The 22,305-nt window shown below is 37.3% G+C and overlaps 1 protein-coding gene across 2 annotated transcripts; it reads left to right on the top strand.

The window, feature by feature from the left end:
- The first annotated feature begins 10,553 nt into the window (after positions 1-10,553).
- On the top strand, positions 10,554-19,639 carry LOC139729618 (uncharacterized). Of its 2 annotated transcripts, XM_071640545.1 has the most exons (3): positions 10,554-10,653; positions 16,693-16,966; positions 18,324-19,639. In XM_071640545.1, exons 1-3 carry the CDS (start codon positions 10,641-10,643, stop codon positions 18,979-18,981), a joined length of 945 nt encoding a protein of 314 aa, XP_071496646.1. In that variant the 5' UTR covers positions 10,554-10,640; the 3' UTR covers positions 18,982-19,639. The 2 variants fall into 2 exon arrangements, with proteins under 2 accessions (XP_071496646.1, XP_071496645.1); XM_071640544.1 differs by lacking the exon at positions 10,554-10,653 and having other exon boundaries at positions 16,575-16,966.
- The last annotated feature ends 2,666 nt before the right edge of the window (positions 19,640-22,305 follow it).

Genomic DNA, 22,305 nt, shown 5'->3' with positions numbered 1-22,305 from the left:
AATCATAATAGGATTACTTTGTGAAATATCAGGTATTGTATCAGATCTCCATAGTTTCTAAGGAAGAAACAAGGACCCTATTGCTTTTGAAATAGATGCTCATGATGACAGTGATTGAAATGAAAGCAAGTAGTGGACAACAGATTGAAATCCCCAAAGTGCTGTCTTGTCACTGTGATTTGAAGTTACTTGTTCACTAGCTCTTAAATACAATTGGCCTAAAGTCAACTGTATTCACTCCCACTGAAAAATTTTATGTTTTTCAAAGGACTCAAACAAACTTTGGTTAGGAGATAACAAGGCTTTCATTTCCGTACAAGGTACTGTGTAAGCTGTTGATTTTTGCGTACAGATATTTTTGCCAATGATTGAGATGTTGTTTTCGGGATTCGACACCGAAGCTATCATAAATGTATCGCTTCCATAGCATATGGCAACATTTTTGTGTGCTGTTAAATTTGCGATCCAACAGTGATTTGGGAAAATTAAACCCTTGCAAAATTAACAGCTTATACAGTATACCGTGCTGAGTTTGACGTTGACAATAAGTGTTTTTTTGTGTTTTTTTTTTAAGGAGAGCTAAGCACATACAATTATCACATGGATGAATTTGTACACGAGCCATCGGATACAAAATGATGAGCAGAAATGAAACAAATTGCTTTAATAATTAAACATCTGTCAGGCATATCTTCTTAGATCCTTAGATTTAATGTTTTCAACCCGATATGTGTTGGATTCATTGCAAAGGATTTAAGGTAATTGCATAAAAATTGTGCCATTAATTGTTATGGTGTTCATGCCTCAAATATGTCAAAAAGACGTATATATCGAATGTGCAATTTTTTCTCTTTGTACATATGAAAAAAATTAGTGAAGATTTGTGTTTTACATGCTTGCTGCAAACTGGTTGATACAAAGACACATTCAGTTTGGTTTTGCCCCTTTTTCTCTGTGATGTGTGATGACATTTGTATATGTGTGCCTTCTATGACTGAAGTTGTGCATGGGAGAATGGAGGGTTTGTATGTCTAACCAGAAATGATGGTTAGACTATGTGTAGAGGTACGTAATTTGAAAGAGTTGTGTTTATTCAATGAGTGAATGAGTGAGTATTTTAGCTTTGGAGAGGATCCTCTTTACAACTCTCCTCTTGTTCAAGTTTTGTTCTTTTAGATGATGAATAAGTAGCAATTTACTTTCTGGTAGATGTGACAAATACAAAATACCCTTTTTTTCCAAAGGGGTTGCTGTGTCATGAACAAGAGAGAACAAAATCTTACCGTAAAGGAGCAGCATGTATTTTTTCCCCTTTTTGTTGAAAACTTGTTTTGTAGGGCATAAAACTGAAATATTTTTTGCTATGCACATTTTGACTAGTTGTGCAAGTTTTGTTATAAATGGAGAAAGAAATGAAATATTACCTGTGGCTTCATAATTACCTGCTGTCTGAAGCATTTGTGATGAACAGAATATGAGATGATATGTGACATTTGTGACGGACATAGTTTGACGTACACTTCTATGTAGGATAAAAGGGTGATCATGTTATGTGTCATGTTATCACTGCGGTAAAACTGATTGATGTGGAATAACTTCGATATATGTGTGGAAGGCTTTGTCAGAACCAATCACATGTCAGAAACACTGAAAAATAAAGAAAAACAACCTCACACATGGACAGTAATTTTTATAAAGAAAATTTCTATGAAGTTACTGTAATTGTGTGATTTTTTAAAAATGTCTGTTAACATTTGGTGGCACGTTTGATAATATTAGTTGATCTCATTAATTCTTGAATAAGTACTTGGTAATTGTTTATGGCTTGCTGTCTTACATTTGTTTTCAGTTGATATCATACATTGCAGTAACATACTGTATATAATATGTGGGATGCATAATGCCACTGAAGTAATCAATATAGAGAAGTCAAAAGTGTAAAAGCTGATAGGATATGCATGGTTTATGTCAACACCCAGACAGTGGCGTATCTAGGGGGGGGCAAGGGGGGCACGTGCCCCGGGCGCCACTCCTTGGGGGCGCAAAAAAACGAAAAAAAAAACGAAAAAAAAAGAAGAAGAAAAAGAAAAAAAACGAAGAAGAAAAAAAAAAAAAAAGAAGAAGAAGGAGAAAAAAAAACTCGCCCGGAAAGGGGGGGGGGGGGGCAGAAAACCAAATCAAACAAGATAAAAACAAAACATGATGATGACGCGGACAAAATGACAATGTTTATTGTGTTCACACAAGAATTCCATTTTCTGTCAGCTGAAATACAACGATTTTCGGCTCACTCGCTGCGTTCGCTCGCCAAAATTTATATAACTAAGGAGGGTAAGAACAAAACGTGATGATGACGCGGACAAAATGACAATGTCTATTGTGTTCACACATGTCATTTTATATTTAGCAAGCAAAATGTTTCACAGAGCAGCGGCTGCAATTTTTTGCGTTCTGAAGCGATCGCCAATTGGATCAAAAGAATGCGCCAACGGTTTCGAACATACGGGGGGGGGGGGGGGGAAGGGGGCGCAAACAAATCAAGCAAGATAAGAACAAAACGTAATGATGACGAGGAAATATGCAAATTTCGGCTCACTCGCTCGTACAATTTAGAGTATTTTTTTCAAGCCCACAGTTTGTTGGTATAAATCGTTATCTATAAGGCCGTCACTTTTATCTTGATTAGGATTGTAAGATTAAATAAGCAAAAAATGACAATAATTCAATGTTTTGTAAGCTGAAATACAAAAATTTTCGGCTCGCTCGCTGCGGTCGCTCGCCAAAATTTATCCAAAAAAAAAAAGAAAAGAAGAAGATAAGAACAAAACGTGACGATGACGCGCACAAAATGACAATGTCTATTGTGTTCACACATGTCATTTTATATTAAGCAGGAAAAATGTTACACGGAGCAGCGGCTGCAATTTCATTCGTTCTGAAGCGATCGCCGATTGGATCAAGAGAGGACGCCAACGGTTTCGAACATATGGGGGGCGCAAAAAAAAAAAACAAATCAAAAAAGATAAGAACAAAACGTAATGATGACGCGGAAATATGCAAATTTCTGCTCACTCGCTCGTACTAATTTAGAGTACTAGTATTATAAGTCCTCAGTTCGTTGGTATAAATCGTTATCTATAAGGTCGTCACTATATCTTGATTAGAATTGTAAGATTTGATAAGCAAAAAATGACAAGAATTCCATGTTTTGTAAGCTGAAATACAAAAATTTTCGGCTCGCTCGCTGCGCTCGCTCGCCAAAATTTATACAAAAAAGAAAGAAAAAAAGAGATAAGAACAAAACGTGATGATGACGTGGAAATATACAAATTTCGGCTAACTCGCGCGTACTAATTTAGAGTACTTTTGAAATTCCTCATGCAGTTTGTTGGTGTAAATCGTTATCTATAAGGCCGTCACTATTATCTTGATTGGAATTGTAAGATTTGATTAGCAAAAAATGACAAGAATTCCATGTTTTGTAAGCTGAAATACCAAAATTTTCGGCTAGCTCGCTGCGCTCGCTCGCCAAAATTTATCAAAATTCATTACATTTAAAACACCCTCAAAAAGACCCCTTTAAAGTGCTTGAAAAGGCATATCATGCGGACTTGGCCTACCGGGATGGGGTTGGGGTTGAACACTTTTTCAGAAATTAGGGGCGCAATCTTCACGCTTGCCCCGGGCGCCGTTTTCCCTAGATACGCCACTGCACCCAGATGTATATAGAAACGTTTTTGGCTAGTCCATTGTGCAGATTGCAAACTAACGTCAGCTTGCTTTGAAGAACTTGCCCATGTAGGATACCAGTTTGATGATGTATCCCAATATGTTTAGGGATGCTTCTCTCCACTATGCACCATCATTAATTTGTCATTACACTTGTATGCTTCCATTTCATTTCTTTGCCAGGATTTTTTTCCCTGTATGAACTGTTTTCAGGGCAGGTAAGACTTTGACAAGCTCAAGGCATATCCCTCCACTAGAGTGGCAAGTATAGTAATAAATGGCCTTTGTCCAGTGTTAGGAGTGCACTTGACAGAAAACATGCACAGGCATTGAGCTCTGCTTCCACAGTTGTATCAATAACTAAAAAAAAAAAAAAAAAAAAACAGTTTTGTAGTTCAATTAAGTTCCTTGCACCTGCTATCCAAGAAGTATCACTTGTTGACTAATAGAATTACTGTGCCATGGAATATGTGGAGAAATTCAGTGTTTGAAAGAGGAAGATTACTTTTTTCCTCTTGGCATGATCTTAAGAGGACGGACTGATCTGCACTTCCCATAGACACCTGCCCGAGTATACTCGGGATTCGTCCTCAACAGGTTAAGTTCTGAATTTATATATGTGGGATGCAAGGTTGTTTTGTTGTTATGTGTGGAAATGTGTCTTTTTACAACATGTACCTTGAAACACTTCTCTTAGTACTGAAAGATTTTTTTTTTTTTTTTTTTTTTTTTTGGGGGGGGAGGCTCTGTAGTGTATGTGTTTTGTGAAGAATTATTTGTAAATCTTCAAAATTTTTGAACTTTCTATATCATTTTATCGGTCAAATTGGTTTACCTTTTCTGCTTGTTTAAGCTTCTCTGTAATGCAAAACTTGTAACATGAATTGTGCACTGTGTAGTCCAAATGCACATGAACACATAGCCAGTGTTTAGTTTTTGCTTGACAATCTGAAATCATGTCACATCCATGAATGAGAGGAATTACAGTGTAACCAAAACTGGATTATTGCTTTTGCACTTTCTGCTCTGCTGCAAATCCACAAACATAATCCCTTGTTGTCCTTCATGGTCTGAATTCAAGTACAAGTATACTGTTGCATCCTACCTCTTGAGGTGTGAACCAAATTTCATGCATTCCCATTTACTGTCACTAGTGTCATGTATGCTTATAACAGCAGCCAAATTACAGAGCTTAATCTGTTAGAAGTCTCAGAAATGTTTAGCTGTGGGGTTTCTACTTTGACGAAATTAAAACAATAGAGGATTTATGGCACAGTCATCCGTCAGATCTGTTCCCCTGTTCTCAGGGTATGATGCCTGTTTGTACATGTATGTGTCAAGAACATGTGCATTCTCATGCAATCAAACTTTGACTCCAAAGTATATTTCAAGATAGGAAGTGTAACTGTTCTTGATAGAGTTGGATGATCAAAACTTTTACCATCTTTCCTTTCTAGTGCTTTGTATTGTTTGCTTTTCTTAATATCATTGATCTTTGCATAGCATTGTTAGAGTATTTTACATATTTTTTCCGTCTTTTTTTCAAGACGAGTGTCTTTACAAGTTTACATCTTGAAAAGTTTCTGTTATTAAGAGGAATGTCTTAACAAATGGTTGTCTCTTATTTTTTACTGCTGGTGGTGTTGACAATATGCATATTCATCAGCAAAATCCAGTAATGTGAAACATTTGTCAGATTGTTGTACAATCATTTATGAATATGATATCTTAACTTGCTTGTGTGTAGTCCTACAATCCTTGTTTGTATGAATTACCAACAGATCAAGAATACAACAACAACAACAGCAACAAAAAAACAGTGGACTCCCATTATAACAAAGTCCTCGGGACCGGCAGTTTTCTTTCGTTATATCAACATTTTGTTATAACCAAACAAATAAACGAAAAAAGAAAGAAACATAAAGCAGATAGTATTGTGGCTTGAATTTTGACTTTGTTGTAACTGGAATTTCATTATAACCGTGTTTGTTATAACCGGAGTGCACTGTACTGATGTATACATGAAGAGTTGTAATTGACAAATTTGATGTTCCAAGTAGACTAGAATCTTTATGAGGAAAATGTCAACAACAAAAAAAATCAACAGATTTTAAGATTATATTGAAAGAATTGTTGTGTGCCACAAACTATCAGAAGCCACTACAACTTGCCAATGAGAAGGCATGATGTCATGATAATGATAACTATACAGGAACTTTAGCAGCGATAATTACCTCCACCAAGGGAAGAGGTTATGTTTTCATCGACATTTGTTTGTTGATTTGTTTGTCTGTGTGCAAAATAACTCAAAGAGTTGTGAACAGATTTGGATGAAACTTACATGAAAGGTTGAGAATGACACAAAGAAAGGATGATTAAATTTTGGTAGTGATCACAGATTTTTTTTTCCTCAAACAACCATCAGAGTCCTCATATTTCAGCTTCATCTCTCATCCTTGGGTTTATTTTGGCGTGCAGGGAAGACCAAGATTTGTTCCTAGTTAAACAAAACATGTCAGGACTAAAACTTTCTGGTAATAGCTTCAATGACATCTGCCCAACTTCAATTCTCTTGTTATAATTAATATGAACAAACCCAACAAAGTAAAATACTTTTGTATATTTTTGTTTTCAGGTACAGATGTTGATTTGTAGCCATGCACCATCATAGTGTACCGTGCAGATTAGGAAGCTCAATACATACGTCTTAATGTTTGTCAAATTGCTGTAAAGTAGATATGGTATTATAATTTTTTTTTTATTATTTCAGACAAGCCATCATTTGGGTTGGCCTTTATTTTCAACAATTTTAAAAGTGAGAGAAATCTGCTTTCTTTTGTCATTTGCAGCTGGGAGAATTGTGGTATTTTGTCTGTCAGACAACATTTGAAATTGTTTGTGTGTGTGTGTGTGTGTGTGTGTGTGTGTGTGTGTATGAATCAAGAAGATTTAACACTTAGCCAATTTGTTTTGTAATTATATGAGAGCTGTACATATTCATTGGCAAAGATATAATGAATGTTTCTATGGAATTTGATGCTTAGAGTAGTTATTTTTCATTTGTTCCATTTGTATGTTGCATTTCATGAGGAATAAATGCGGAATCACTCCACATGACTGTTTTGTTTTGATGTGTTTGTCAGTACCTGCAGAATCCAACGAAAGTGTAGGTCCTTCTCTCAGTGGCAGTGTGTAAAATCTATTCTTGGATGGTTTTGTTTCGTGAGGTTCCATAACACATACTATGTACCATGATCAAATCGTTTTATACACTTCATGGTGAATTAAGAGCAGAGCTAAGTGCAGGTGGGAAGGGTATGTTAACTATCTGTCAGTGAGTCATGTTCAGGGAGTTCTCTAATCTAGAAATTCGTCAGTAGTTGAAGATGTCCCCTTCACACCTAGGATCAAGCTCTGATAGGCAATTATTGTAATGAAGTTACGAAAGAGACACAGTCTCTTGACCATAGGTACCTGTTTTTACCTTTCATAAGCATGTCATTATTTGTTAACATCAACTGAATACTCATTATCTTATCTAGCAATCTCCTTAATTTTATGTGTGAATCTGTATAGCTGTGACAATTTTCAGTGAGTGAAGTATAGTCTGTGTTCAGATTTTTTTTTTCAACCTATCCTACACCAGAAGCATAATAATCAAGAAGAATTTTGATAGTAGGCATAGTAAGGAAACATTTTGATGATAGGTCACATACTGACTAATAGTTCCTTGAAGTGTTTTTTTTTTTTTGATTTCATGATAATTCATGAAATTGCTCCCTAATCTTATTCAATGCACTTCCAGCAAATCTGAGCACAGAAAAAAGTCAATACCAATGGCAAGCCTATTGAATGAATACACACACACACACACACACACACACACACACACATATATTATATGTATATATACCGGGTGTCCCCAAAAAAGCGGAACGGTGGATTTTCAGTACCTTGCAGTCTAAAAGTTATATATATTTTGACATCAGAAAGAACATCTTCCACAGAAGACAATGATACAAAAATCATTAAATTTGGTTCCGTATTTTTTATTTTACGCCAATTTCTGAAAATGCAGTCATTGCCAAATTTCGCCGGATTTTTGCGACTTATGAGATAATGATTTCAGTGCAACACGCGATCCAAGGTGAATATTGTGTAAGCTCGGTGATCCATGTCAACAAAAAATACAGCCTTCACATTGGGCACGGGCCAGGAAAAAAAAAAGTGTCTGCGTGTGTCTGTGTGTGTGTTTGGCAATGCCCGTCAAGATAACAATGAGATTAAAAAGCCAGTTTAACACAATGAGAGACATGAATGAAAAAGCAAAAACAAGTTTTTGTTCTCTTTATCTCTTCATAAGTTCAAACAAAAAGAAAATGTTAAACTAAAGGAGGAAAACAAGAATTTTCTGTCACCTTAAACTTCAAACAACATAGGAAGTAATGACATAAAGATGATTAAATAAACAGAATTTCTTTATTTCAATCTTCTTATTTAGTAATTTAAGGATTCAGAAGACAAATTTAAGAACCAAATATCATTTACAATTTTCCTATTTTTTTTAATATTGCTTCTCTTATTTTATTTAAAAATAACGGTTTGACCCGAGATTCCTCCTTTTTGTCCCTTATTTTTAGCCTTTATTGATATTTCGGGCTTCAAAGATATTATAGAAATCAAAGATTAATATTTGCAACTTAATTCATGTTAATTGTGTTAAATTTGTCTTTTGTTCTTATTGTTATATCGAAGAGCACTTGCGCATGAATGACAAGTCGTTCAATTTTGCAATTTGTGCTTTTGTACCTTGGAAGAAAAAAAAACAAAGATGTTCACTCATGCGTAAAGTTTCCCTCTTTAGTGACCTACTAGGCTGATAGCCAATCAAATTACCTTCAATATGTTATATAGCCAAGTATCCTATGAGAAATTTAAATTTGAAAAAGTGTTTACTTTCTTCTTTTTTTTTTTGCTGAGTGTAAATATACATATTTATGAATACATATGCATGTATACTGACATAAACATATATACCACTTATCGTGTATTTTACATAACATTCATATTTTATTATTGCATACACTCCTGTCGAACAGAGCTGTCACAGTTACCACAGATTTTCTACTGTTTCTTTGTTCGGCTTCCCTATTCTTATCCTTGTTTTGTATTGTCTGGAGTTATGATCTTGTGGTCAACGCATTTTGTCACACATGCTGCTTCTCCTGTAACTTTTCTTGTTATTGTAACTGCAGACGAGTTTATTCTAGAAATAATTTCATCTTAGCTATTATTCACAATTTGTACATTTAACAATACTTAAAGTTGCCTATACTGATTAGCAGCTTTACATTGGTTGTTTCTGTCTCTAACTCACATTTTAGAACTGCATGTATTTTGAGGCACTAAAGCTGGGTTTTTGTTTCATCTGCAACTGTTAATAAATAGTGGGACTAAGTAAATGTATATACACATAAATATACATTCATATATATATATATATATATATATATATACAATATAATATATGGATACATGCTTATATGTGTACATATATTTTGATGAATCACTACGTCAGCCATACGGGTGGCGTGAGAAAGCAAACACCAGTACAACTGTATCCCCAAACCCCAAATATAATCAAGAGGGTCAAAGGCCACTTGACAAGAAAGTTGCTGAACATACGAGGCGATTCTGCAGATTGCCACCTGGGACGATCAAAGTGATGACCTATATTAGGTCTTCGCAATTTCCCTAGTAAAGCAATGACTCATTACCGTCAACGAAATTCTCATATTCCACCGGTAAATCTCCGCAGTATATGATCATGGTGTATCTCTTACGAGAAAAAATTCAGTTAAATGTTCGAGAGTACACAACTATGAACGCCAATATGACTTGGCATGATCATGTCAAAATTCAAAATCTAGAAATGTTGGCATAATGATGCGAATAGAAATATTTGATATCTGTAAAGTCTTCATTTATGCTGTACAATGCCCTCAATTTTCCTTATCTTAACTTTCCCAGTTTGGGGGAACTGCGGCAAAACCAAGGAGAAGGCAAAACCAAGATCGAAGCACTCTTGCTACTGTAGAACATAAACATGCATTTGAAAATCGTGAATTTATGGTATGTTAAAAAAAAAATCATATAAGCATTTGGTTGTCTATAGATCTTAACATAATATTCACGACGAAAATGAACGTTGTGTTATATGATGCTCTGTCCTTAAAATTCATAGCAATATATGCCTAATTGCACATAATACATGTACTCCTGAACAAATTTCCAACGCATAATTTATACGCTGCGTAGCTACAGTTGTCCCATAAAACTCAGGCCCTTCCTCTTTTTATTCTTTTTAGTCACTCGTCCACAACTTGAACTAGGCGGATCCTTATTCATTGGGAAACCACACCTTAATCTTTTCTTGTCATAATGTTCATTGTTTGATATTTTAATCAATTCCGAGATGACAATCTTTTCTTGTCGTAATGTTCATTGTTTGATATTTTAATCAATTCCGAGATGACAAATGGCTGATAACTGTTCAGGGGGAATCAGTGAGAATGCTGGGGGATGGTTGTTCCAATCCTTGTGGGATTCATTTAAGAGTACATTATACATGTATATATCTATTGTATTGTATAGCAGGAAACTCCCTAAAGAGGGGAGGGGGGGGGGGGGATTACAAATATAATCTGCGAGAGACCACACAACCAGAGTTGGGAAGTCTGGTACTTAGACTAAGGCCGGTCTCGATCATTAGAGAATATAAATGCTGCCCCCTCCCAATTAATTTTATATTATACGGAGAACTGGGACCCCGTTCTAAATCTTCATTGAATCTCATCCCAGCATACCTCAATTCTTCATCTGCATCAGATTAACAAGCACCAGCAAGCATCATGAATCTCACAGGTGAGTTAACTCACTGCAATCACATTCTAGCTCTAGTGTTGTTACATTGTTAAACTCCGGCATGAGTGGCCAGGACATGCACATTATTCTACCAACACGTACGTGCGCTGTATAAAAATCCCCTGCGATACATCATAGTGGATACCCGCGGATCAGCATATAATTACTTTTATCTAACTGTGGCTGCCTTTTTTTTTCTTTTTTTCTCTCTTTTATTACTTTCTTATGTCTTATTTTTCAGTGCTTTGTTCTGTTGCTTCAAGTGTGTTCATACCCATTTTTGTACATATGTTATCTATTGTTCAATAAAAATATTTTTAAAAAAATCCCCTGCCGAGCAGTGTATAACATACCTGAAGGCGCAATGGCTAGGCTTCGTTTGCTTAACTGCCGTATACAAACTACATAGCTCACAAAGTCTACTCTCGGGATGCCAACTCCATACAACTGATATACTAGGCCAGTTTGTCCTACTCAACAGACACATTCTCGTGATCCAGGCAATTAATTTCATTATAGGCTCTGTTCCGATATAAATGGTGGAATTGACATTCAAAATCATGGACATTCTGTCCATGAGACAAATCGACGTCAGTGTACGAATCACTACAAAGGTATAAGCCTTTGACTCGGTCCCACATCAGCGACTATTAAAGAAAGTGGAAGCCATGGGTATCCGTGGGAACATATTGCGTTGGATCAGAAATTTCCTGACTGATCGTACACAACGTGTGGTGGTGAGTGGGAAAGAGTCGTCATGGGCAAGAGTCACAAGCGGAATTCCGCAAGGAAGCATATTGGGGCCATGTCTATTTGTGATGTACATAAAAGACCTTCCTGACAATCTGAGGGGTCATGTAGAGATGTTTGCAGATGACACTAAAATATTTGCCAACATCAAGGACTCACACGATACCGATACATTACAAGAGGATTTGAATAGCTTGAGTGACTAGGCAGAGAAATAGCATTTGAAATTCAATGTTGGGAAATGCGGTATCATGCATTATGGGAAACAACATTCCCCTAACACATCATATACGATAATAATATGAGAGATGGAATAACATGAACCAAACTCGAGACAAGAGAGGAAGAGAAGGATCTGGGAGTAACATTTGATCCCACACTCAAGTCCAGTAAACATGATGTAGGAAGAGTGGCAAATAAAGCTAATAGGATTGTGAGCCTTCTCAGAAGGACTTTCAACCATATTGATGAAGATAATGTTCTCCCTCCTCCTCAAATCATTAATGAGACCCCATCTTGAATATGGCAATTGTGTTTGGAGCCCACAACTCAAGCGTGACTCATAGAAAAAGTCCAAAGAAGAGCAACAAAACTCATACCTCACCTACTTAATCTGCCATATGCTGAAAGATTAGAAAAATTGAAACTGCCTACTCTTGCCTACAGAAGACTCAGAGGTGACATGATCCAAGTCTTCAAAATCATGAATGGCTTCATTAACACCAACAGTTCTAAGCTCTTTAAGACAAAGGATGAGAAAGTTTCTCTTCGGGGCCACAACTTAAAGATCCAGAAACAACATGCACGTCTGAACATCAGGAAAAACAACTTCACTCACAGGGTAGTAACTCACTAGAACATGCTACCAATTTCAGCTGTGGAGGCAACTACAGTCAACAGATCAAGTCAGAAATAGACGCTTTCCTGTCAAAGAAATACAAGTTCACATACTCTGCAGAGTAATCATCTATAGTAGCAGTCATTACTGCAATAAAAGACAAAGGCATTAAGTTGACATACAGTGGAAATTTACTGAAAGTGGGAGGGCATTACAAGACTTATACTGTCTTTCCAGAAGCCCGACAAGACAGGTGAATACAGGTGAATACAGGTGAACACTATACAGTGGGTAATCTTCAAGCATGAAGCTGCACTTAACGGGAGAAGAAGAAGAAGAAGAAGAAGAAGAAGAAGAAGAAGAATGGTATAGTGTCGTGACAAACAATTGTTCACTGCCTATACGTTGTAAACAACTTATGATGACACGCTTTTCTTTAACAGAAAGATTAGTTTACACCTAGAATATAACATTAGTTACGTTGTTTTAATTTAATCTCTACAAATGTTATGGATGGGTTGTATTTCTAAGGTTAATGATGCTTGTAGTTGTATTCCCATCACGGCAATAACGCTCCTAAATCTCGGATAATATTCATGATATTAGGTCAACCCAGAGACACTGCCCTCAGCAAAACGCAACCAGCCCTGAGCTCCGCCAAGTTTACTTATATACATGTATAGGCCAATAAGACACCATAGCACAAACAACTTGGGGGTGACACTTTAACAAAAATATTTTGCAAAATGGCTCAACTCTCCCTTGATGTGGTGAGAGTTGAGCCACGGGGTTGGGAGAGTTGAGCCACTATGCTATAGGCCCTACCCGTTCCGTACTGAATTCCGGATTCCCCATAGACTTAATACACAGACCACCAGGTTCCCGTATGGAACGGGTTAAGAAGTTCAGGCTTATAAAAGAAAATGACTTTGGAAACCTATCTAAGGAAAGATGGTGTAATAGTAACAGAGGGGGCGGGGGATCTGTTTGACTTACGGGTGATCGGATGGATAATGTGGATGTTGTTGGGGTCCACCTACGATCACATGATCAGGATTTCTAGATGCATTCTGATTGGATTTGCGTAATAAGTCAACTGTTGGTGTTAGGAAGAAGAAACCGCCTGTAGGGCGTCACCCCTAGCGAGAACACCACATACCTTTCCAATATTCCTCTCCTCATCCAATTGCAGACCCGTTTCTTGACCAAAAAATGACACTTATTGAGCCACTTGAAGGGAGGGTTGAGCCACTTGAGGGCTGAGCCATTGGAATACAGGGTTTAGCCATGGCACAACTCTCCCTCGACACGTTGGCACAACTCTCCCCACAGTCGCCATTTAAACTAACCCTCAAAACCTATGAAAGTGACCACACCAAACATGTTGAAATTTGCTGAAAGAAACAAATGATATACAGACTATCTGCTAATCCAACTGATTCGCACTTATCCTCTACCATAAGTGTGAGAGAAAACCACATATCTGACAAGTGGACATTCACTTTTGGTGACCAAAAATGGTTTTTCTTTGACTATTTTGTCATGCTTCGTCCAATGTCGCTGCCTCATACACTGGTATATAGTTAATCATAGGCATGAACAAGAAATGGCAGAAGCTGACTGCTGTCAGTCACTATGAAGATGTGAGGTGGCCTGGATCAACTCTCCCAGTGGCTCAACTCTCCCACACTTCCCCTACTCCGCCGCGCCTGGTCTGTGAGACTTACCGGCAGCGCAGCGCAGCCGGCCGGCCAGCACGTACAATGTAGTTTGCTGGCGCTTTGCTACGGGTGTGAGCCACAGAACTCTGTGAGCGGCCATGCAATAGTAGCCCCCTGCGAAGCCGTGCTATAGTACCTTCGAGCCGTGCAATAGGCCCATGCCAGGGGCCTATTGTATGGCTGTCACTCTCAATGAGTTTGATAGGTATTTTCTATTGAATGTCATGTGACATGTTCTTGGCCAATCACAATTCGACATCATTGTGAGGTGTTGTATAAAAAACGAATAATTTATGATTTTGTTCGTGCATTGGGGCACGTAATACCGCACTCGGCGCGAGATTCGCCACTGGTCTATTCAACGCGGCGCTACGCGCCTTGTTGAATAGACCAGTGGCTCATCTCGCGCCTCGTGCGATATTCGTGCCCTATGCACTCACAACTCATAAATTATTCGTATACTTGTGCATGTAAAGTGTAAATAGCAGAAGTTAGAAACTTGTGTCATAAATACGACACATACATTATGTTATCGTAGATTGAAATGGTAGAAAATGTATTAGCTACTGATTGGATTATCATCTCTATACACCAGTGATTGGAATTAGGTATTCATAATTATGATAAAAATGCTTGCTCTCACCAGGGAGGTGGCCTCCCTGCTCTCACATTACTATATACATTTGACGTGCAAGCTTCTAATAAATAACGAATATGCAAGCTGATTATAAACAATGGATATACAAACTTATTATAATCAATGGAAGCTTATTATAATAAACTACGAGGTACTGAACAGTGTAGACACTACGTCACTGCTTCTCGCAATGTAGGACCTAATCATTGTGCAAACTGTCAAAAATAAAATATGAAAAGATGTGCATCAGGATACTCCCAATAAAATTCTATGTTTACAGTACTATGACATGAGTACAAGTCTAAAATTATGTGACTCAAATCGTTTGACTGATAATTCAGAGTAATGTCACAAAATGTTTCACAAAAATATATCAGGGCATAAGAATAAAGCGCATTATCATGACTGAGTTCATATACTAAGTACAAGAAAGACACCATGAAACAATAAGCCTCATATTATACTGCAACAAAAATAGTACATTCATCTATTTAGCACAACTACCTGTAGGTCCCTGTATGTATAATTTCTGACAAGACAATATCTTAGGACAATTTGTCCCATGAGACAATCTGTCTCATCCAAGGAAATCAAGACACTCCCAACTTGTATTGGACAAAGAGACATTAATCTATATCTATCACAGCTAGGACACCTTGTCCCTCTATGTAAACATACATGTACTTATGAATATTCATTAGTTGTATAGAACTCTAACTCACAGCGGAAAGAGTATGCATACAACCTCGTATTATATTGGTAGTCCCATTTATTGTAATTTATGTACTTGCCAATCTGTGAATCACAGTGTGTCGACCACAAAAATATAGGCTAGTCTTTTTCTCCAGATGCTAGTCTTAGAGAAACATTTCAAAAAGGCCTCTCCGTCACAGTATATATCTTGTATACATAGTGAGTGTAACGGACCGTTAACGATCGCCCGTCACTATACAGGCATGCTAACCTGGAAGCATTCAACTGCACATTACTTGAATATGAGACCATTCTGAAGCAAATGATTTTCACACAACAATAGATATATAATGTACTCTTAATGAATCCCACAGTGATTGGAACAATTATCCCCCAGCATTCCCACTGATTCCCACTGATCAATTACTCGCCATCCCCTTTAAAGATGATTATGTTTTAGGCATAACATCTGCCATTAAAAAATAAAAACAAAGAGAAATGTGGATTTAGTGAAATCAGCAACATTAGTAGAGCACATCAGTGAAAGTTTGGGCAAAATCATACAATCGATTCAAAAGTTATGAATTTTAAGTTTTGGTGATGGAACCACTGGTTAAGGAGATTACTTGTGTTTATGACGTATATGTGGACAACATTATAAAGAAAATATACAGTCATCTAGCGTAATGAAAGAGCACTTCACTAATGGATCTCTAACTGCTTTCAGAAAGCAAAATCAAGTAGATGGAATGTTCATGAAAATGAATTTTTGTGGAATTATATTTTCTTTTCTTGTCAAAACATGACGTCATGAACTCTAGTACAGTAGTCTCCTCGTCGAGCGGTTCCAACGCCAAAACTGTAACAATTAATAACTTTTGCATTGATTGTCCGATCTTCTTTAGACTTTCACTGATGTGTTCTACTAATATTGCTACTTTCACTCAATCCACATTGCTCATTGGATATTGGATTCCTTTATTGGGGAAAAGTACAGAACAACGTCTGCCTCAAACTTGATTTCTTCCACATAAAATTATCTGGTTCACAATGAGACACCGCGTACGTTACAGTCAGGATTGATTTCTCGCATTGTAAATTATGTGCATATATATATTTGACACGATGACACTTATATGATATTCTTGTATATATTTACAGGTATGACGAAATCATACGTTTTCCTTCCACAATACGCCATACAAAAGGCCTCAGAGGGATAGCAAATATTAGAACCAGAATCTCAAATCCCCATGTGATCAAGACGATCAAAGTCCACTTGGCAAACAACAGACCTGATTACCTAGTAGTCCCACTTTGATGGTATAATTCTAATAAGTGAAGACCTGTTTCACATTTTCGTTCCCCATAATTTCTCACAATGTCTAATATACCGAAAGACAACCCTGTCGGAAAAAGCGGAGGTCGGGCGATACTGTGGATGATACCAAGATCGATCTCGACGGCATTCACGAAATGCATGTCGGGGATTCCAGGCTGCGAGGTGTGGATGGAACCGTTCTTCTTCTGCCACTTTGCCCTCAATGAACTAGAGAAGCTTGGGATTAAAGACAAACCAATGAGCTATGATGGCCACGAAGAGTTGTTCAAGACAGCTGCCGAGGCACTCGAGAAATACATGCCCGGAGTCACCTGTTTTCCAGACAGATTACCGTAAGTCTGCCAAGCGTATAATGACCACTTCGATTTTTCAATAGGAAATGTCAACAGGAACTGTTTCAAGCATGATGAATGATGAACAATGCACTTGTCTCAGTTTTCTTTTCGCTTTTTTTTTTGGCATTTGATAATGACTCATTATTGTTGCAGTTAATTCTTTAACAAAACTGTAATGTACTTCATGATCCACACTGCATTAGGGGAACGTGGGGCAGGATGGGCCACATTTCACTAAATGTGCTTTATTTCAAATACTACGTCACAGACTACCACATGAAACAGGCTTTACAAAGATTGTGTAAGGCAACACTCTTACACGTAATATCATCTTAATCGCCTACTTTTATTTTACGTAACAGCCATATCAAAATAGCCAAATCTGTCCCATCCTGCCCCACATACGTGGGGCACGATGGGACAAACAATGAAGACGCATATTTCCGTGTTCCACTTGAAACGGTCGCTCTTTCTTTTGTAATTCCGGACCATTCTGAAACTGCAAAAAGAATAAAACATGTACATTAACCATATCAAATATGATGGGGCAACCCACCCATCCTGCCCCGAGGTGGATGTCCCATCCTGCCCCATGCACACACACACTGCAATTCTAAGCTCTACACAATATATGCAATGACATATAGTCTGCCTACATTTTGTGAAATGAACTTGATGTATATACTATCATCAACGTTCTACCTTTCTTCATATCATGCCAGGGATACTATACATTTCTTAACTGCAGAAATTCTGCCGTCATCGATATCAATTTTTGCGTTAGTCCACCAAAGCCCGAGAGAATCTCAGCTTCACAGAGCGTAAAGATGGCTTCCTGACAGCGTGCTTTTTATCAGTGCAGATTATAGTGCCCTCTAATGCTTTATTACTTATCGCATTGTCCCATCCTGCCCCGTGTCCCATCTTGCCCCACGTTCCCTATGTCTTGGAAAATGGATAAGACGAGGATTTGTGTAGAGTGTGTTTTGCATCCTATTTCACTCTTTTTGATGGAAATAATGGGAATTTAACTAAACTGAATTGAATTGAATACGATCTTGCAACACTGACCGTTGCATTTTAAGTCTTCTTTGTTTTAATCTTAAGATAAAGAATTTGATAAAGTATAAGGACATTCCATGCTATTTTGTCTTTGGAATTGGAACAATCTGAGATGTTGATTAAGGCCACTTTCAGTCTAGAAACCTTGAAGGAAATCAACAATAGCCTAGTTATACTTACGACAAAGAAAATGCATTATCCAAAATGCTCTTGCGTTGGTCATTGACATTAATGATCTATATAATCAGCGTAATTATGCAATCTGTATCAATAAATTTTCTATTTAATACAGGTTTGCAACTGTCAAGAAGGACTTAGAGGACTCAATCAGTAAGTATGTTTTTGTCAAAGATGAAAGCGTAGCCATGCAAACCGATCAGAGACGGCAATTCATCCCAGAAGGATACCAACACGCCTTCCTTATTCGGCATCCTCTGCTCGTGTACAAGTCCATGAGAAAGGGGAGCTTCGTACAGTTCCTAGAAGCTGGAATGCTGAAGTTCAACGAAACCGATGAAAGTTCATTCGACTTCCGCCCCTATGCCAAGGAGCATGGCGTCGATATCGTCTTCGAGCAGCATCACAAGCAATGGACGTACATACGAGATCATGTCAACCCGTCACCGTTGGTGATCGATTCATCTGCTCTTCTCACCAACCCTGCACCGGTACTTCGAGAGTTCTGTGAAGCCGTGGGTTTCCCCTACTCAGAGTCGCTCCTACAATGGTCAGGGTCGCCTGAGGTGGCCAAGGAGTGGAAATGGCCGGGTGAGAATATGTATAAAGATGAAAACTACCTGGGCGCTGCCAAGAACAGCACCCATTTCACTCCACCAGCAGCGGTTCCGGCCTGGGAGGAGGTAACAGACGATGTGCGGGAGCTTGCTGAGAAAGCGATGCCGTACTACGAGGACATGATTCAACGTCGGCCTGTTGAGACATCTTCGTAAATTCATTGATCATTCTTCGTTTGATAAGCATGCCATATTAGAAAAAAAAGTGTAATGAAGCAAGGCATAGGGTATGAAAATCAAATTAAAAAGCAACAATCATTTTGATACCTCTCATAACAACATCCATAAAGCATTTCAATATAAGACCGGGATCTTATCGAAAAAAACAACAACACCAAATGAACAAACATAATTCACATGGAAGGAGGTCATCTTGTTGCGTATGAAATTCAATCAAGAATTCCTTAACAAGCATAACTGCGAACGCTGAATATATTCATACATGGCTGCTTCCTCCTTTTTTTTTTTGGACAAGTCCATTCGCTGTTGCTTTCGGAGACTGCTTGTATGCACTGAAGTGATGAAGTTATGTAACTCCTGTCCCACTTTGTCAAGACAACATCATTTGGTCACAAGTTTACCGTTAGAACACGAAATGACTGTATGACTTTACGTTTTACTTGTGCTAGGCGTTGCTCCTGGTAATGAACACAACTGTGATTGGCACCTCCAAATGTGTGCGTCAAAGGCAGATCATCAATATCCATTCGTTCCCTCGAGTTCATCAAACCGTGCTCGGGTTATCTGGACAGACTATATAATTTTAATCATCTATTGTTCAGGCTTTCATAGACATGCTGACATCTTGTTCTTTCTTCCCATTCATTTCATAGTCTACTATATCATATTGATAATGAGAATTAATGTTTTCTGCTGTTGTTATACATCAAAAGAAAGTGAAATATCAGATTCATGTTCCCTTTGTATGTTAATCTTAATATTTTTACATATTGATTAAATATTTAATACGTATATATGGTTATATCCACATTCATCGGTTGTTTTATATTGTATCTCTCACAGAGTTCTCAGTGTGTAATTCAGTGTAATTTTAACTCGTAAAGTATACACAGCAATTCAGCCTGTTTTGTTGCTATTTTTACTGTGTATGGGTTTTTTTTTTAGTCAATAAACCACTTCAATTCAATATTAGGATTAACTGTCAATTTTCAATGCTGGTAAATAATATTTTCTCAGTAAACCTAATGATATTTTAATCTTGAATATACCCAGATGTTATATCACTAAACCTGGAGTACACTGACTGTTTACCAGTTTGAATTGCTCTTAGTTGATTCAAACATCCTTTTGATAATTTTTCCAAAACTTACTTTCATTCTTTTCGCAGATGACATTCAATTCAATTCAATTCAGAGGTTTTATTTTCACTTCTTTCAACAGAATGTACAAAAAAGTATGAATTCGACATGCATTTGAAGAAATTGCAAGGAATAATATTTGTCAGAAGTCAATTACAAGGTGAGGCGTATTTCATACAAACATTTATACATTCTGCGAAAAAAGTGGAGGTACCCACTCAAAAGACTGTACTTGTACTATGTGGGCACCTCACAGGGAGAAAAAAAAAACAGTTGAAAACTGAACTACAAGTGTGCGGGAAATGAGAAAATAAGGGGAAAGGTGGAGATGGAGGAACAGAAATAGAAGGAAAGAGACGAGACAACTAAAAATAAAAGCCTAGATCAATCGATACACTAAAGATCAAGCCCACGGAGACTACTAAGTACTAGCCATATTAGAAGTTTAGAGCGTTGAAAGCAACCGAAAAGGTGACATGATTATATGGAAATGCTGATAGCAGAACACATTTCTGTTCTGTGAAGGCACGAATACTAGTATACAAGTTCGCAAAAAAAAAATAATAATAAGCAAGGGATGTGATGTGGAATGCCGCGAAAAACGCGACCTGATGGCATACCTAAAAAGAATCAATTGCATCCTGGTGCTTACAAAACCTAAATAATAAAAAAGAATAGACAACAAACCTAGTTTTTTTCTGTTACCTCTTATAAGACTTAAGGATGAATGATTTCAATCTTTTTTTTTAAACGAATACAATGAAGGAGCATTTTTTATGTCTGGACTAAGGGAGTTCCAGAATCTTGGACCTGTATAAATAAATGTCTGCTGAGCTAACACAGTTCTAAGCAGGGGCAAATGAAATTCATTAGACATGTCTTGTTGGGTAACTATGGTATGTGAGGTTACGAAGAAACGTGGAATCAAATATAAGCGGAAGACAGTTATTGTTATAACTATACCTAAATTGTCCTAAATGAAATAAAAACAAATCTTTAATTTTCAAAATCCTATTTTCAATAAACAAAGAAGCTGTATGAGAGCAAGGAGCGGCATTACAAATGATTCGAAGTGCCTTCTTTTGTAACAATAAAACCCTGTCTAATAATGTTTGATGTGTGTTTCCCCATGCTAAAATTCCGTAATTTAGATAAGGTAATATCAAGGACGAATACAATATAAGTAATGAATGTTGAGGAAGAAATAATTCAAGCCTATTAATAACACCTATATTACGTGAAATAATTTTACAAACATTATCTATGTGAAATTTCCAAGAAAGTTTATTATCTACTGTAATTCAAAGAAATTTTTGTATATGAAACACTTTCTAGAACAGTATCATCAAAATATATATCCATACTCAATTTCTCTAAAGGGTTACTAAAAAACATATACTTGGTTTTATTAATATTTAGAGACAGCTTGTTAGCTCGCAGAGAATCCAACTCTCCCGTTTTCGACGGGAGATCTCCCGCCGAAAGCCCATTTTTGCAAAATCTCCCGTTCTCCCGCCCTGGCTCTGTGTCTCCCGGTGGAAAGGATTTCTTACTTATTGCTATCGTATGTTGAAAAAATAAGCCTTAGATAGCACCAGAGAACATCTAGAACCCGAGGAACTTCGCGCTTCGCACACATCAACTTAGAGTCTCCCGTTTGCTAGGGGTTTCGGGCGGGAGAATCTCCAGATCAGAAGGTGCCTGGGGTTGGAGTCTCTGAGCTCGTATCCAGTCACGTAAATTTTGTAACTCAGAATTAACTGTATGCACTAGAATATTTGGATCTTCATGTGACAAAAACACATTAGAATCATCGGCGAAAAGTATGAATGAACACTTGGGAGGAAGCACAAAAATCATTAATATAAATAATTAACAACAACGGGCCCAATAAACTACCTTGTGGCACTCCACAATTAAATTCCCTCATATCATGTTTATAGAAACATATTGTTTACGATCAGTTAGATAACTCCTGAACCACTCGAAGGCCTTCCCACGTCTACCATAGTGGGACAACTTATAAAGCAATTATTGTGATTAATAGTGTCGAAGGCCTTGGAGAAGTCCAGGAAGATGCCGATCAAATGTGAGTGATTATGTAAAGCATGTGCTACTTTATCAATAAAATTATCAATAAAAAAAATGCATGAGAGGTGCT

The sequence above is a fragment of the Diadema antillarum genome, unplaced genomic scaffold (assembly GCF_040938485.1).
Source record: "Diadema antillarum isolate AM-2024a unplaced genomic scaffold, OU_Dant_1.0 seq00000248_RagTag, whole genome shotgun sequence".
Taxonomy (NCBI): Eukaryota; Metazoa; Echinodermata; class Echinoidea; order Diadematoida; family Diadematidae; genus Diadema; species Diadema antillarum.
The sequence above is the reverse complement of the archived record's forward strand: the minus strand, read 5'-3'. Positions and strand labels throughout refer to the sequence as shown.

What these genes read in the sequence shown, in the direction of transcription:
- LOC139729618 (XM_071640544.1), top strand. Translation starts at nt 16,674, where the DNA reads ATGTCTAATATACCGAAAGACAACCCTGTCGGAAAAAGCGGAGGTCGG. An exon ending in TGTTTTCCAGACAGATTACC is followed by an intron (nt 16,967 to 18,323) that starts GTAAGTCTGCCA and finishes TATTTAATACAG; the next exon opens with GTTTGCAACTGTCAAGAAGG.